Source organism: Colletotrichum godetiae, assembly GCF_030913485.1.
Source record: "Colletotrichum godetiae strain CBS 193.32 chromosome Unknown BDP55scaffold_5, whole genome shotgun sequence".
NCBI classification, from domain to species: Eukaryota; Fungi; Ascomycota; class Sordariomycetes; order Glomerellales; family Glomerellaceae; genus Colletotrichum; species Colletotrichum godetiae.
In genome coordinates, this window is record NW_026851253.1 from 1,172,688 (window position 1) to 1,186,241 (window position 13,554).

Consider the following 13,554-nt stretch of genomic DNA (forward strand, 5'->3'; position numbering starts at 1 on the left):
TTGGAGTCAGACGCATCGCCATGGCTAGGTGACTATTCTATCACCAAATTGACCGTTATAATCAAGCGATTGTATTCGAGTGGTTGACATCTGTTCACTATGTCGAGCTGAGCTGTTGGTCAAGGCACGTCAACCTTGCACTCTAGTCAAGTGTAGGCAATTCCAGGGGCAACTCGTTGCGAATGGCAAAAAAGGCCGATGTGCCTTTCGTAGGTTTTGCCTTTCCGTCCCCGGAATACCTTATGCCCCAAGGCCTACCCTCCCTGTTCAACGATTCGCGAGCCGCAACGACGACAGGAAGATCGACAACCTTCTTGGGTCTAGATCTGAACTCATCAGTTGGCATAACATGCTTGGAGGCCTGGTCCAACCCTATGTACTACTGTTCCCAACACGCCATATGAAGTTTCATCGACAAGTCGAAGCACCGGTCATAGGATGCATTGTTACACCCTCAATGGTCCCTGAAGATCTACGTGAGCTCCCGAGTCAAGACATTGGCTCAAGGGTTGCAACTGTTCTTTGTTTCTGAAGCATCTCAATCCCGTCTGGACAATGTTGCCTTCGGAGCAGCTTTCCGGTCATCTCGTCCCATCCTTTGGCAACCACTACTTGTAAGCACAAGCCCGTATGCTGAAGCGGGGCCGGCATGTTTGTTTAAGCCGCATCAGGTCAACTCGCCATATCTTTATTGACTCGAGGGCAAATGTCCATAGCTTCTAGAAGGTAGTTCCTCTGAACAACTTGATTTATCACGAGCGCACCATGAAACGGTCTCGAGCGAGTAAAAGAGCGAGTCCAACACTCCATCACATGGGCCTGGACGTGGCCGCGCATGGATCGAGCTGGTAAAGATGTTCTTTGTCCCTATTTTCTTGTACCGAACCTCTCGTCCTTTCCCAGATATGGTATGCCAGTAAAATCCGCGCCACCCAAAACGAACGCAACAGAAACACAGTTTTCAGAAAAAAACACGCCATTCTCTAATCTTGTCTTGCCGGGTCCAGTTTGACTTCTCCCACAATGGCATCGACCTCGGCCATGATCTCGGGCGTCAGCTTCTCCAGAACCTTCAATGCGCCCACATTCTCGACGATTTGCTCCGGCCTCGAGGCTCCGGTGATCACGGAGGTAACGTTGGGGTTCTTGAGGCACCACGCCAGGGCCAGCTGCGACTGCGTCGCGCCGAGCTTCTCCGCAATACCCTGTCACGCACATTACCCCGGTTAGCTAACATGTTGCGTGCCGAGTCGCGGGGCGTCGTCGTCGTCGTCGTCGCCGGACGCGCGGGGAAGAGGGGGGGGTGACAGAAAACAACAGCATTCAACAGTCAAAACTCACCTTGAGCTTGACGACGTTCTGAATCAGCGCCTTCCACTCGTCGTTGCCGTACCACTCCTTATTGGCCCAGTTGACAAACTTATCGCCCTTACCCTCCGCGAACCGGCTCCCGGCGGGAGGCGCGTCCGGGTTATCGTTGTACTTGCCGCTCAGCAGGCCCATCTTGATGGGGCTGAAGACGGTGAGGCCGAGGCCGAAGCGCTGGTACAGCCTCTGGAACTCGTACTCGACCTTGCGGCGCTCGAGGATGTTGTACTGGGGCTGCTCGACGACGGGCGCAATCATGCGGAGGTCCTTTGCGATGCCGCAGGCCTCTGCGATCTCGTCGGCGCTCCACTCCGAGGTGCCCCAGTACATGGCGTAGCCCTTGTCGATGACGTGGTTGAAGGCGCGGACGGTTTCTTCCATGGGGGTTAGGCGGTCTGGTCGGTGGGCGTAGACGATGTCGACGTATTCGAGGTCGAGGCGCTTGAGGGAGGCGCGGAGGCCTTCGATGATGTGTTTGCGGGAGAGGCCGTGGTTGTTGACGAGGACTTGGCCGTTGGCGCCGCCCCAGTTGAGCTGGTACATTGAGGTTTAGAATTGTTGTTCGAAGTTGCCGCTGACACTGCGAATGGCGGGGTTAAGGGTTCGTGGTCTACCTTTGTTGTGACGACTATGTCGTTGCGGTTCCAGTTGAACTTCTTAATGGCCTGGCCCATGATGATCTCCGAGTTTCCGCCCGCGTAGCTATAATTGGAGGTTTGTGGTCAGCCAACCTCCCCGTCACTCGGCCGCAGCCGCATGGGATTATACGGGTAGAAGTTCTTCTGGGGAAGCTCACCTCTCAGCCGTATCGAAGAAGTTGACGCCAAGGTCGTAGGCCTGCTTCATACACGCAAACGTTTGCTCTGCAAGGTGGCCGTTAGTGACGGCCCAGATCGTTCTAGACCCGGTCCCATACCATTCTCAACGTGGCCGCCGAAGCTGTGTGTTTATCAAAGTTAGCACGATGTTCTCCCAAGTCACTGGGATGGTGCTAATCTAGGTGAGGATGAGAGATTGAGGAACGTACGTCAACCAGCCGCCCAAGCCAAGCACCGAGACGTGAAGTCCAGAGTTGCCCAGGCGGCGGTACTGCATGCCCGTCTTTCTCGGCTCTTCCCACGCCATTGTGTCTGTTCGTTTTGTTCGTTGTCGATTACGGGTTTAGATGTGTAGGTAGTTCGTCGTCGGCGTCGTCTCTCGAAGTGTTGATACGGGAAGCAATGGGTGCTAAAAGAATAGAATGTTTTGTTTACATTTGCTCCCAGAATCTCTCATCTATTTTTTTTTTCTTACACTGCCTAATGATTTACCCCTCCGTCCTCGGTCTCACGCACATGTTCAAAGCTCCTCCAAAAGAGCTTGCCCCGCACCCCTCCCTCTGCGGAGATATTATCGGAAAGTAATGTTGCCTTCTTTTACCCCTCCAAAAAAAACCCCCACCACGTCATACTAAGAGGTAAGGTGTGGTAATCCGTAGTAGTGGAATTCGCTAGCATTGGCCAATTACTGTTGGATGCACACAACCTACCTTACCTTAATACCCGTGGACTTGTGTGCTGCGGTGCGGCTGGCTGCGGCTGGGTAAAGCAGCTTGCATGTTGGTCTCCCCAAAGATTGTCTCCATGCATTTGCGTACAAAAAGGATGGCGGTAGACGGGTAAGAGGTTCGGAGGCATACGGACAGAACGACTGTAAACCAGGGCTGACCTCCTGTACTTTTGCGGCCGAAAGCCCGGCCGGCCGATACGGGATTGTGAATCTAGAGCTAATGGCTGGTTCATGGCGCTTGCTCGATGGTCGTCGCGGTCCATGTAAGCCGGTCGACCTACCTACTGCGAAGGCGTCGTGGCGGCAACGCTTTCTGGTGAGACTAGGTACTTGGGTAGCGTCAGCTTCTCAGGGTGTCTGACGTGGAGGCTACACCCGTTAGATTGATATAGTCAAAAGATTCCAATGTTCGTAGAAGAGTACGGAGACCTAACAACGATATATCTAGTGTTGATAGATTCGTCCAGCTTATACTCAACCTAGTTCACATGGACATCTCAAACACGAGAAATGTACCCCATCATCGCTCTATGTATGTCGAAGCCCTAGTCTTGTTATTCACACGCCGTCAGTGCTGCCGTCCTATGCCCGTCCACGAATGAGAAAAAACATTGAGACTACTTCAACGCACTCTGCCTCGTTATATCAATTCTCCGTGAACTCGCCATGAAACTAAAAGGCGCTTGACTTTGAAGCGTCCGCGAGCCCGTTCCTCACCCGTTGAGATCCTAAGGCTCCGGATCCCGAGCCAAACCCCTCTGTCAAGTCTTCCGGTGTACACCGGCAAAAATCTCGGGGACGGGATCGGGGGTGGCTCGTGGGCGGTGTGGGCCACAGCACCGGCGGGGCACTGGGTAACACAAACATCCATCCACTTGGGAGGGACCCGGTACCACCACACACCTTCTCGCTTTCAACGCAGGCGCAGTTACACATGGGACACATGTGGGAGGTGATCTTCTCAACCTGCAACACGACACAACGTAATGGCGTTTATGCAACTACTTGTTGGTCGTCTCCCGCGCGTCTGCGGCTGTACCTGCTTGGGATCATCATACTCTTCTTTTCCATGTCCCATGAATAGCAACATGAGTGAGTATCCTACAGACAAGTACGTACTTACACATCGCCTTACCTACTTAGGTAGGCTTTAGTGTAAGTTGAGGTACCTTAGCTACAACGTAGAGCGGAACCTCCGCAACCTTACAGCATGTACTCCCTAATTTCCGTAGCAGCCAAAAAGTTACCCCGCATGACGAAGACGGTTTCTTTCCATGGAGGGGCAGCTGCATTCAACGTCCGATTCGGGGGAGACGGGAAGAGTCTCCCAGAAAGCCCATTCCCTCTCGTCATTCGTCCTTTCCTCGCTCGCTTTTCTCGCTTGAATTCTCCCGGGTGCCCAAGTGTCGGTAAGTGTCGGTATCAACCCATTCCCCACGGGAAAGATCCAAGTACCTGAAAGTCGGCTGCAACAACCCGCCGATCATCTCTTCTTCTCTACCAGTACAACCAGTCCACGCGCCGTCTCTGTGTCTTTGTTGTCTCGTGTTCGACTGAACATTGGCTTTCCTTTCCGCCTTACTCAGCTTCGTCAAGCCAACGTTTTCCCCCAATCTCCAAATTCTTCCAATTGGTCACCAAGACCTGTCTTTACTCGCAGAAACTCTCGCAAAGCCCACCCCGCCAACGGACCAAGCTCCTATTTCCAAACAGCTAACCCCCCTTGCCCCTCTTACCAGACTGCCTGAACTTTGAACCTCTTAAAGGAGTCTCAACTTTCTCTTGTCTTTGCAGTATCTCTGAATGTCTAAGACGTAGACTTCTTTGTTTATTTCCCTAGACTCTCTCTGTTCTCGAGTCAATTGAAGTATTGCGCGTGTTTGCAATAACTACACGACGAGTTTCAACCACCGACCACAATCGCCACTCTTGAACCGGTATACAGCTTATAGTCTCGAAGCTCGAACATCATTTGCAATTTCACCCTTCTCCTCGTAAGTCCACAACACTACATCGCCCACAATGGCTCGATACGTTGTCGCGGAGAGCGCGGGCGGCCAGGCCCCCAAGAGACAGCTCCGCAAGTGGTGGAAAGAAAGCTCCGTATACCAAGTCTACCCAGCGTCCTTCCAGGACTCGACCGGCTCGGGCGTGGGCGACCTCAAGGGAATCATCGACCGCGTCGACCACTTCAAGTCCCTCGGCGTCGACATTGTGTGGTTATGCCCCATCTTTGAGAGTCCCCAGATCGACATGGTGAGTTGAAGCTTCCGATCATAAAAGCCGTCAAATGGTTCCAATTGGACATATGGGCAGCCATTAGCAATGCTTCTCAAAGACATTCGGAATCAGACTCAATTGGACAGTAGATTGACCAACGGCGTATCATAGGGCTACGACATTAGCAATTACAAAAAGATCCACGAGCCCTACGGCACCGTCGCCGACGTCGATGCCCTCAAGGACAAGCTCCACGAGCGCGGCATGAAGCTTGTCCTCGACCTCGTTGTCAACCACACCAGTGACCAGCACGAGTGGTTCAAGCAGTCGCGCAGCTCCAAAGACAGCCCCTACCGCGACTGGTACATCTGGCGCAAGCCAAAGTACGATGCTCAGGGCAACCGCCAGCCTCCCAACAACTGGGCCTCCCATTTCCAGGGTCAGTCTTCCTCCGCCTCTCATCATTCCCTTCCAAGAAGCCGGCAAGGGTTCCTCTGCTCCAGGAAGCTTTATTAAACTACCTACTGGCCAATAGTGGAATTATACTGACATCAGACTCTTCTATATACAGGCAGCGCGTGGGAATACGACGAAGCAACAGACGAATACTACCTCCGCCTCTTTGCGCGCGAACAACCCGACCTTAACTGGGAAAACCCCAAAGTCCGCGACGCCGTCCACGACATCATGCGCTTCTGGCTCGACAAGGGCGCCGACGGCTTCCGCCTCGACGTCATCAACTTTGTCAGCAAGCCCCAGGACTTCCCCGATTCCAAGCAGGAGGTCCTCCCGGGTTCCGAGCTCTACTCGGCTGGGCCTCGTCTGCACGAGTACCTCAAGGAGCTGGGCGCCATCCTGCACGAGTACGACGCCTTTAGCGTGGGCGAGATGCCCTGCGTCAGGGATCTGAACGAGGTCATTAAGAGCGTGAATGGTGATCGCGGGGAGCTGAGCATGATTTTCCACTTTGAATTGTGAGTTTACCCCTTTAACCCCCTTCAATCCCCTTTTACCCTCTTTTCCATCTCGCATCTGCAGTGTAACTAACGAACAACTCCCCCTTCTAGCGTCGACATCGACATTGGCCCCCACGGCAAATTCTCCGCCAAGGAATGGGACCTCGCCGAGCTCAAGGGCATCGCCAACAAGTGGCAGCGCTTCATGTACGACCACGACGGCTGGAACGCGCTGTACCTCGAGAACCATGACCAGCCGCGCTCCGTCAGCCGCTTCGCAAACGATGCGCCGCAGCATCGCGTCGACAGCGCGAAAGCCGTGGCCATGTTTCAGGCCCTCCAGGCTGGTACCCCCTTTGTCTACCAGGGCCAGGAGATTGGCATGGTCAACGTGCCCAAAGAGTGGCCGATGGAGGAGTACAAGGACATTGACTGTCTGAACCACTGGAAGTGAGTAGTACCGTCGTTACAGATCCTTGGCCGTGGAAATTCCAGGTACAAAAACTATATCAGAACCATGCGAGGCTAACAACTTTCCTCACCACAACCAGCTTGAACAAGGACTCCAAGGACAAGGAATACCTCAAATTCCTCAAGTCGCAATACCAAAAGAAATCCCGCGATAACGCCCGCACACCAATGCAGTGGACCGACGCCCCCAACGCAGGCTTCACCACGCCCCAGGCCACGCCGTGGATGACAGTACACCCAAACCACACGGAAATCAACGTCGCCTCGCAGGTCTCGGACCCCGGATCCGTCTTTCACTTCTGGAAGACGGTCCTCGCAACGCGCAAGCGATACCTCGACATTTTCGTCTACGGTGACTTTGCGCTCGTTGACGAAAAGAACGAGCGGATCCTGGCGTACGCGCGGCGGGCCGAGGACGGCGCTGTTGCGGTTGTCGCGTGTAACTTTTCGAGCGAGACGGTGAGCTGGGAAGGTCTGAAGGCGGAGAGTGTTAAGGAGGTGTTGGTCTCCAATGGCGGCAAGACGGTGAAGGACTTCAGTGGTGGCAAGGTCTCGCTTGGGCCATATGAGGGAGCGGTGGTGCTTCTGGCCTAGATTTTCTGGGGCCTGAGTTTGTATTTGGGGGGGGGGATAAGGCTAAATAAGGTATAGAATGTAGACAAAATTTTGGAGTACTGTTTTGCGATTCTTTATCTAGATATCATGTGCCTCTTGAGATTATTCCTCGCCATATGGCGGCTTTTGATCTGGTGGGGAGTCAGAAGTGAATTCGGGTAATAAAGAGACCAGATGAGGATGGCTTACCTAGAGATTCGGTAATCACGCTCCTGATTCCATCCATTGGCGCCTGGACGCCAGGATATATGCTTCGGCCGTGACCAAGACGTGGATCTGCCGTGCTTCAAGCCGAGTGCTTCCCATGTGCACCATCAACTCCTGCGGCCCGTAAATGAATATCTTCGAACCGTGCGGTTTCGGATCGCGACCGGCCCAGAATCGGTAGTTAGAGATCAGTAATCAACATCAACATCAACCCTACTCATACGTCCTCTGCAAATTGGCCGAAGACTGCGTCGGGCTATGGAACACGCCCGGATTCCCCTGCACCGACGCCATCCAGTCATCGTTCGCAACGTTATCCCACAAAGCTCCGTTGGCGAAGAGCATATCGAGCGTGCCGTTGGATTCGACGGTGTTGAAGGAGCCATCAAAGTGTTGCAGCTGGTCAATCAGGTCGTGGGGGGCGCCGGAGCCCATCTGGCCGGCGGCAGATTGATCCCAGACGGGCGGTCTGCCGAGCCCCTGTCGCTGGGGGGAGAGTGATACCGTGTTCCCGTTGGGCATGCCCGGCGCGGCACCACCATCCTTGTCAAACATTGATGAAAAGTTGGAATGTGAGGGTGGTCCGTAGTTTTGGTTCGAGTGAGATACACCATTGATGGGTGCAAATATGTCTGGTTGACCATTCGCAGCAGCAGCAGCAGCAGAATTCCTATCATCCCGCCACTGGTCGTCGTCAACTTCCTGGACCCTCGACGTCGGGCTTCTGTTCATGATCAGCAGAGGGCCGTCCTGGACCTCTGCTATGCGGGCGCAGAGCATCTCCAAGAGGGCTTTGTTGCCGCCGCGGCACGAGGCGAGGACCCTTTGCAGCTGGAGGAGGATGTCTCGCGGGCCGTCGGTGGAGGTGCGAGGTAGACGAAAGTTATTCGCCACGGCGTCCGTAACCGCGCTAGCAATCTCGTAGATTTTGAACTCCTAGTATTCAAGTTAGCAGAGGGGGTTGGCTACGAGGATATATCTGCCCGGTGGAAGCCTTACGATTCCGGGCCCATGGGCTTCAATGGCCGTGCTGGGAAGTTGTGAGATTAACTGGAGAAACTCCTTGGCGATCTGGATGGGGTGTGATAACGAAGTGACAGCGCTATGGTTGCCGTTGGAAGACCAAGCGCGGCCGTGGTTCATGGTGACTTTCCACAACACGGCCTGCATCCATTGACGAGTGACAACAATGTCGGCTCGCTGGACATCGTTGCTGGCGTCAGAGTCCAGGGGGATCTGCTGAAGCTTCTGCTGCACGACATCAAGACACGCTCTGCTAGCCGTTTGGAGGCCGTCGGCCATGGACCACAGGGCGTCCTCGTCATCCGAGTTCTGGAGGATGTCAAAGGCGCCGCTTTGGTCGAATATCCAAAAGAGGTCGGCCAACTTTTTGAAAGCAGGTAGAATGTGGCCCTCGTCTTCGCCGACCCCTGAACCATCCAGGGACGGGAAACGGGTGTTGGACTTTAGAGCCACGGGTAGCTTGTGAAGCATGGCGACACCTCTGTCATTCTTGTTAGCAGCAGTCCAGTGGTAGGCCGTCAGGGGTCCAACATGCCTTTCTGTAACAAACAGCAGCCAAAGTGTCCTCCTCCGCATCTGCTGTTCCGCCAAAGGCAGAGCCACGTACGAAGACTCCTTGTGCAATCCCATAATCTGAGCAATGGTGATGGCCTCTCGGAGGTAGAGAAGCGACTTGGCCCCTCCAGGTTGCTGATTCTCATGATAAACGTGGAGAAAGAAGGACGTCCTCAGCCAGTTGAGGTTCATGGGCGGGCCTCCCTCGCGTTCTTGGAGCACCATCCTCGACCGCTGGCACTCAGTCTCCATTGAGCCCGCCGTCGCCGGATCGTCATTGTCAGTCGTGGCCAGCTTGAGCTGGGCAATGGTGGCAGCTCCCACGGCGTTGGCCAAGACGTATGATTCAAGGTCGTCAGTGTCGCGGGACAGCGAGGCCATGATGTCCTCGACTGCAATGATGGGCCAGACGGGGAACAGACGCAGGCGGTAAATACATAGCCTCAAGACCAGTGATGCGCTGGGCGTCCTTTGCGGCTGGATGGCATTCTCCTGTCGGAGAACCCGTTGCCCACTCGCGGCGCTCCCAGTGGCCTCGGAGGATCCTCCTTCAGAGGACGACGGAGACCGGGACGAGGACGGAACTCCCGAAGAGGCGGCGGCAACGGTCGGGGTCGAAGTGGAAGCCCCATCACCGGTAGGCGAGACGGAGGACGCAGTACCGGAGCCAGCGGAAGCAGTAGCAGAAGAAGCAGGAGCAGAAGCAGTACCAGCAGAGCTCTCCTTCTGGGCCTGGGCAATCTGGCGTATCGTCTTCGCCCTCAGGTTCCGTGGGCCCCTAGTGGCGGGGACCTTGTTGAAGGTGCATGATGTCCCGATGGCGACGCAGCCGTCACAGGGCGGGACCTCTGTGCATTTGATCTTGCGGATCTTGCACGCGTCACAAGCTCTTTTGCCAATCTTGCGCCCGGAGGACATTGTCCGCGAAGACGGAAGACGGGAGGGGAGGGGAGAACAACGTCGGCCCTGCTGCCCTACTCGTGCCGTGTCATGGCAGCTTGCACCGCCGTGGACTTTTTTTTTTCTTTGGGAATCCGCAAGGTAATACGTCAATTTGTGTTTGCAGGTTGTGTGAAGGCGGTGTTGTAAAGTCAGTCTGTCACTTGCACCAGACAAGACGGGTCCCAGGTTCCTGGACAGGCTGGGCTTGAGGCTGCGTACGGATAGTTCTTAGGCGAAAGTGGATAAGTGAGGTGACAAGCACGTAAGGGTACGAGGTATCCATACACCGTATGTAGTGAGAGTATCCGTAGGTATTACAAAGCAAGGCTGCGAAGATCAGGCGATTCTGGCTCTATTCTGAGCAAATAAAATGCGTTCCTTGGCTTTGATTCGAGCAGAGAGAAAAAGCTGTCCCTCGTCGCCGGAACTCTCGACCTAGGTGACTGACTGAAGAGGACTGGAAGAGGGTAGGGAAGTAAAAATGGGGATAGGAGGAGGCAGCTGCGGACGTCTGAGATGCGCAGGGTGGAGTCGACGACCGATGGTGTGCTCGATGCGCTAAGCCGATCAGGGGAGCTGTGGAGTTTCCTGCCGTGCCTGCCTCCCTGCAGCTCGAGTCGAAAAGAGCCGGGGGGGGGGCTTTGGGGTCGACAGGTGGCGCCCGTTAAGGGACCTTGGCGCTGCTGTATTTCCCCGCAAAATTCGGTCTCTTTGCTGCGGTCAGTCCTTGACCGCTGTCCGGGCCGCCAGCCTCCCAGCGATTTGGTCTAGGCCGGGATGACACACGGGGCCAATCAGCGTTCATCCATTAGTGCATATACGTACGGGTTCCTCGAAATTCAAGCGAAGAAAACAGACGAGAATTCGTATCTTCCTACAAAGAACACCAAGGTAGCACTAGCGATTGATCAATTTTGATGAGGGTAGATGTTGACATAGTGTGCGAGCGTGTTATCAGTAGTATAATTAGTTGAACAAGTTACCGGGGTTGCATGGTAGCCCCTGGTTCTCGTCATTTTGGTCTTGACCATCTTTATTAGTTGTAATCTTGTCCTTTTCATGGACTGGTATCCAAACTCATATCACCCATCAAAATATGTATCCCACTCGCCCATATACCTACACTGCCCGTCGTGTGTACACCCCCTTAGTACACAAACCTAAAGTCCAAACGCTTGTTTCCGTCCTGCTCGCGCGCCGCCGCATCACTCTGGTACGCCAGCCGCTCCTCGTTGGACATGGCATCCCACACCCGCGCCTTGCGCTTGTTTAGCAGCACAAGGACCTGCCGGTGCACCAAAAACACGACGAGACTAAAAGCGCAAATCGACACGCAGACGGTGTTGCCGCGCTTATAATACGGCGCGTCGTAGGCGCGGTAGATTTGCGATCCGGCGAGGGATCCGATCTGCACAATGACGTTGTACGTCGCCGCCGAGATGGCCCGCTTCTTGACGTCGAACGTGTTCTCCGAGATCCACGACGACACGATCGGGTGGAAGTATGGGTAGCCCGAGATGAGCGTAATGACCGAGAATCGGCTCCATTCGCGCCCACCGTCGGGCAGCGTGAGGAGGGTGACGAGCAGGGGCATGATCCAGAGCTCGCCAAAGATGCAGTGGAACGCGCGCTCCTTGAAGTAGTCACTGCTAAATGCCAGCGTGAGCATCGTGATGATTTGCAGCACGGCCGAGGGCACCGTGAGCATGTTGGCGTTGAAGGTCGTGAAGCCCAGGCGGCGGAGGGTGAGGGTCAGGTACGCCTGGACGGGCGTGGCCGGGATGTAGGCGACGAGGCCAATGAGGTACAGTCCCCACATTGAGGGATCGAACCAGGCGTTCTTGATGTCCTTGACCGTCATGGGCTCCTTCAGCGCAGTGAGGCCCTTTGCGGGGTCGTCGCGGAGGATGCGGTTGATCATGATGACCTCCTGTCTCTCCGTGTACCACGGCTTTCTCCAGATGGCCGTCGTAGTGTTCGTCGGGGAGGCGGGGAGCCAGAGGAATGCCTGTAACAACATGGGGTCAGTGGGGGGGAATCTTTTCAAACTGCCATACCTCGGGATAGAGAAAGCGGGGGAAGAGACGCGGCAGACATACCATGACAGCCAAAACACAAGTCAGGAGACCCTCTAAACGGCTAGTCAGCGAAAAGACACATAAGAGACGAAAGGTGAGGGAGCAGATCACATACCCAAGAGGAAGAGCCAGAACCAGCCCGTGTGTCCACCAACGCCGCGCATCTTAAGGATACCCGCCGCCAGCAGAGCCGAGATGACTCGCGCAACGTTGAGCGTAGACCAAAACACGGCCAGCCGAACGGACAATTCCTTTGATGTGTAAAAGTAGGTCGCGAAGAGAATGGTGCCGGGAATGAAGCCACCCTCGCAGGCGCCGATGAGGGCTCTCGTCACGTAGAAGCCGGCGCGGGTCGTGATCCAAGCCTGCGTCCAGGAGACGGTTCCCCACATCATCATCATGGTCGGCAGAACGTACTTGAAACCGAAGCGCTTGGTGAGGAACTGGACGGGGAATTCGGCGGCCAGGAAGCACACCAGCTGGATTGTGGTTCCCTACGGAGTGTATGTTAGCAATCGGAATAGCCCCAAGCGTATGACTGCCAGAACGTACGTTGTTGTAGTCGTCACTGCTGAGCTTCAGGTCCTTGAGGAAATCATCTGCCAGGGCGTTGCTCAAATTTCCTCTGTCCAATTGCAAGCCAAAGAACTGGATGAATATCAGCAAGGCGGCTTCTCAAGACTTCGAGGTGACGTCGCATACCATGATACAGAGCATCGTCAATAACTTGATATCCGTGATGCGAACCACTTTCCTCTCCTCGGCCTCGGTCCACGTCGCGGCGGGGTCCCATCTGTGCTTTCCCTCATAAGATTCATGCGGCGGTACGAGGTCAGACAGATTCTCGCGACCGATCACAGGCGCATCCGAGTCCTGGTAGATGGACACAGCGTCCTTGCCGCTGTCGCTGGCCGTCTTCCGCGCGGTAGGCTCGACGTCGGCCATCTTTGCTGTTGCTACTGCTGCCGTCGCGTGCTTGGTTCAGGCGCGAGAGCTCGTGTAAGCACACTTGCCCGAGGGTTTCGCAAAGAAGGGAAACGAAGAAAAGGTAGCGTAAACCGACGGTGATGGACACGAAGCTCCAGTCTCAAGAACGGAGACGTTCTCGATGCTCAACTTAATAGTCGTTACTCAAACTTCTGATGCGTCTGATTGAGGCTAGCAGATCATGGCTCACGACATCTATCCTCGGTCTTGCGTCTTCGAAGGAACCCACATACTAGTGGAGGTGAACCATGTGGCCGGACAAGGGGGGGCCAAGGGCGAGAAGGAAAAAAAGAGATGGTGTTGACAACTTTTTGTGCTTGCTGACAGCGACCGGGTCCGGATGGCCTAGCCGGAGCATGGGAGGCTTTTAGTTCTCCAAAAACCTTACCCCAGAATTCTCCGCCTACCGATTAAAACCCCGGGCTCTCGGAACGACACCCCCCTGGTAACGTGTCTTGGCCAACGGGCGATGTCATTGTCAACATAGTTTTGACTACATGTCATCTGCCCTTTTCTCTGGCGAACGACGGCTTCACGATGGATTGGGGAGGCTCATTCGTGTTTTATTGTTTGCTTGTGACAAT

The 13,554-nt window shown here is 54.8% G+C and overlaps 4 protein-coding genes across 4 annotated transcripts; 1 reads left to right on the forward strand and 3 right to left on the reverse strand.

Annotated features, from left to right (window-relative positions):
- Window positions 1–983: 983 nt before the first annotated feature.
- On the reverse strand, window positions 984–2,493 carry BDP55DRAFT_543389 (voltage-dependent potassium channel beta subunit; the record flags this gene model as incomplete). Its single annotated transcript, XM_060568403.1, has 6 exons — window positions 984–1,205; window positions 1,342–1,902; window positions 1,983–2,070; window positions 2,165–2,231; window positions 2,285–2,307; window positions 2,396–2,493. 6 exons carry the CDS (start codon window positions 2,491–2,493, stop codon window positions 984–986), a joined length of 1,059 nt encoding a protein of 352 aa, XP_060434642.1.
- A 2,445-nt stretch (window positions 2,494–4,938) lies between these two features.
- BDP55DRAFT_690709 (alpha amylase) lies at window positions 4,939–7,157 on the forward strand (the record flags this gene model as incomplete). Its single annotated transcript, XM_060576894.1, has 5 exons — window positions 4,939–5,172; window positions 5,308–5,575; window positions 5,708–6,110; window positions 6,204–6,542; window positions 6,644–7,157. 5 exons carry the CDS (start codon window positions 4,939–4,941, stop codon window positions 7,155–7,157), a joined length of 1,758 nt encoding a protein of 585 aa, XP_060434643.1.
- Window positions 7,158–7,350: 193 nt separating this feature from the next.
- On the reverse strand, window positions 7,351–10,050 carry BDP55DRAFT_314244 (fungal-specific transcription factor domain-containing protein). Its single transcript, XM_060566703.1, has 3 exons — window positions 8,944–10,050; window positions 8,385–8,889; window positions 7,351–8,321 (listed from the first exon to the last, which is right to left on the reverse strand). Exons 1-3 carry the CDS (start codon window positions 9,879–9,881, stop codon window positions 7,599–7,601), a joined length of 2,166 nt encoding a protein of 721 aa, XP_060434644.1. The 5' UTR covers window positions 9,882–10,050; the 3' UTR covers window positions 7,351–7,598.
- Window positions 10,051–11,052: 1,002 nt separating this feature from the next.
- Window positions 11,053–12,928, reverse strand: BDP55DRAFT_543327 (major facilitator superfamily transporter; the record flags this gene model as incomplete). Its single annotated transcript, XM_060568400.1, has 5 exons — window positions 11,053–11,913; window positions 12,005–12,036; window positions 12,099–12,477; window positions 12,536–12,631; window positions 12,686–12,928. The coding sequence occupies 5 exons, from the start codon at window positions 12,926–12,928 to the stop codon at window positions 11,053–11,055; spliced, it is 1,611 nt and encodes a 536-aa protein (XP_060434645.1).
- Window positions 12,929–13,554: the final 626 nt, after the last annotated feature.

Bases quoted from the DNA above. Each gene is read 5' to 3' on its own strand.
- BDP55DRAFT_314244 (XM_060566703.1), bottom strand. From the start codon at position 9,881: ATGTCCTCCGGGCGCAAGATTGGCAAAAGAGCTTGTGACGCGTGCAAG. The intron at 8,890-8,943 runs GCATGTTGGACC...CAAGAATGACAG, and splicing joins CTGCTGTTTGTTACAGAAAG to AGGTGTCGCCATGCTTCACA. The intron at 8,322-8,384 runs GTAAGGCTTCCA...CTTGAATACTAG, and splicing joins AAGCCCATGGGCCCGGAATC to GAGTTCAAAATCTACGAGAT.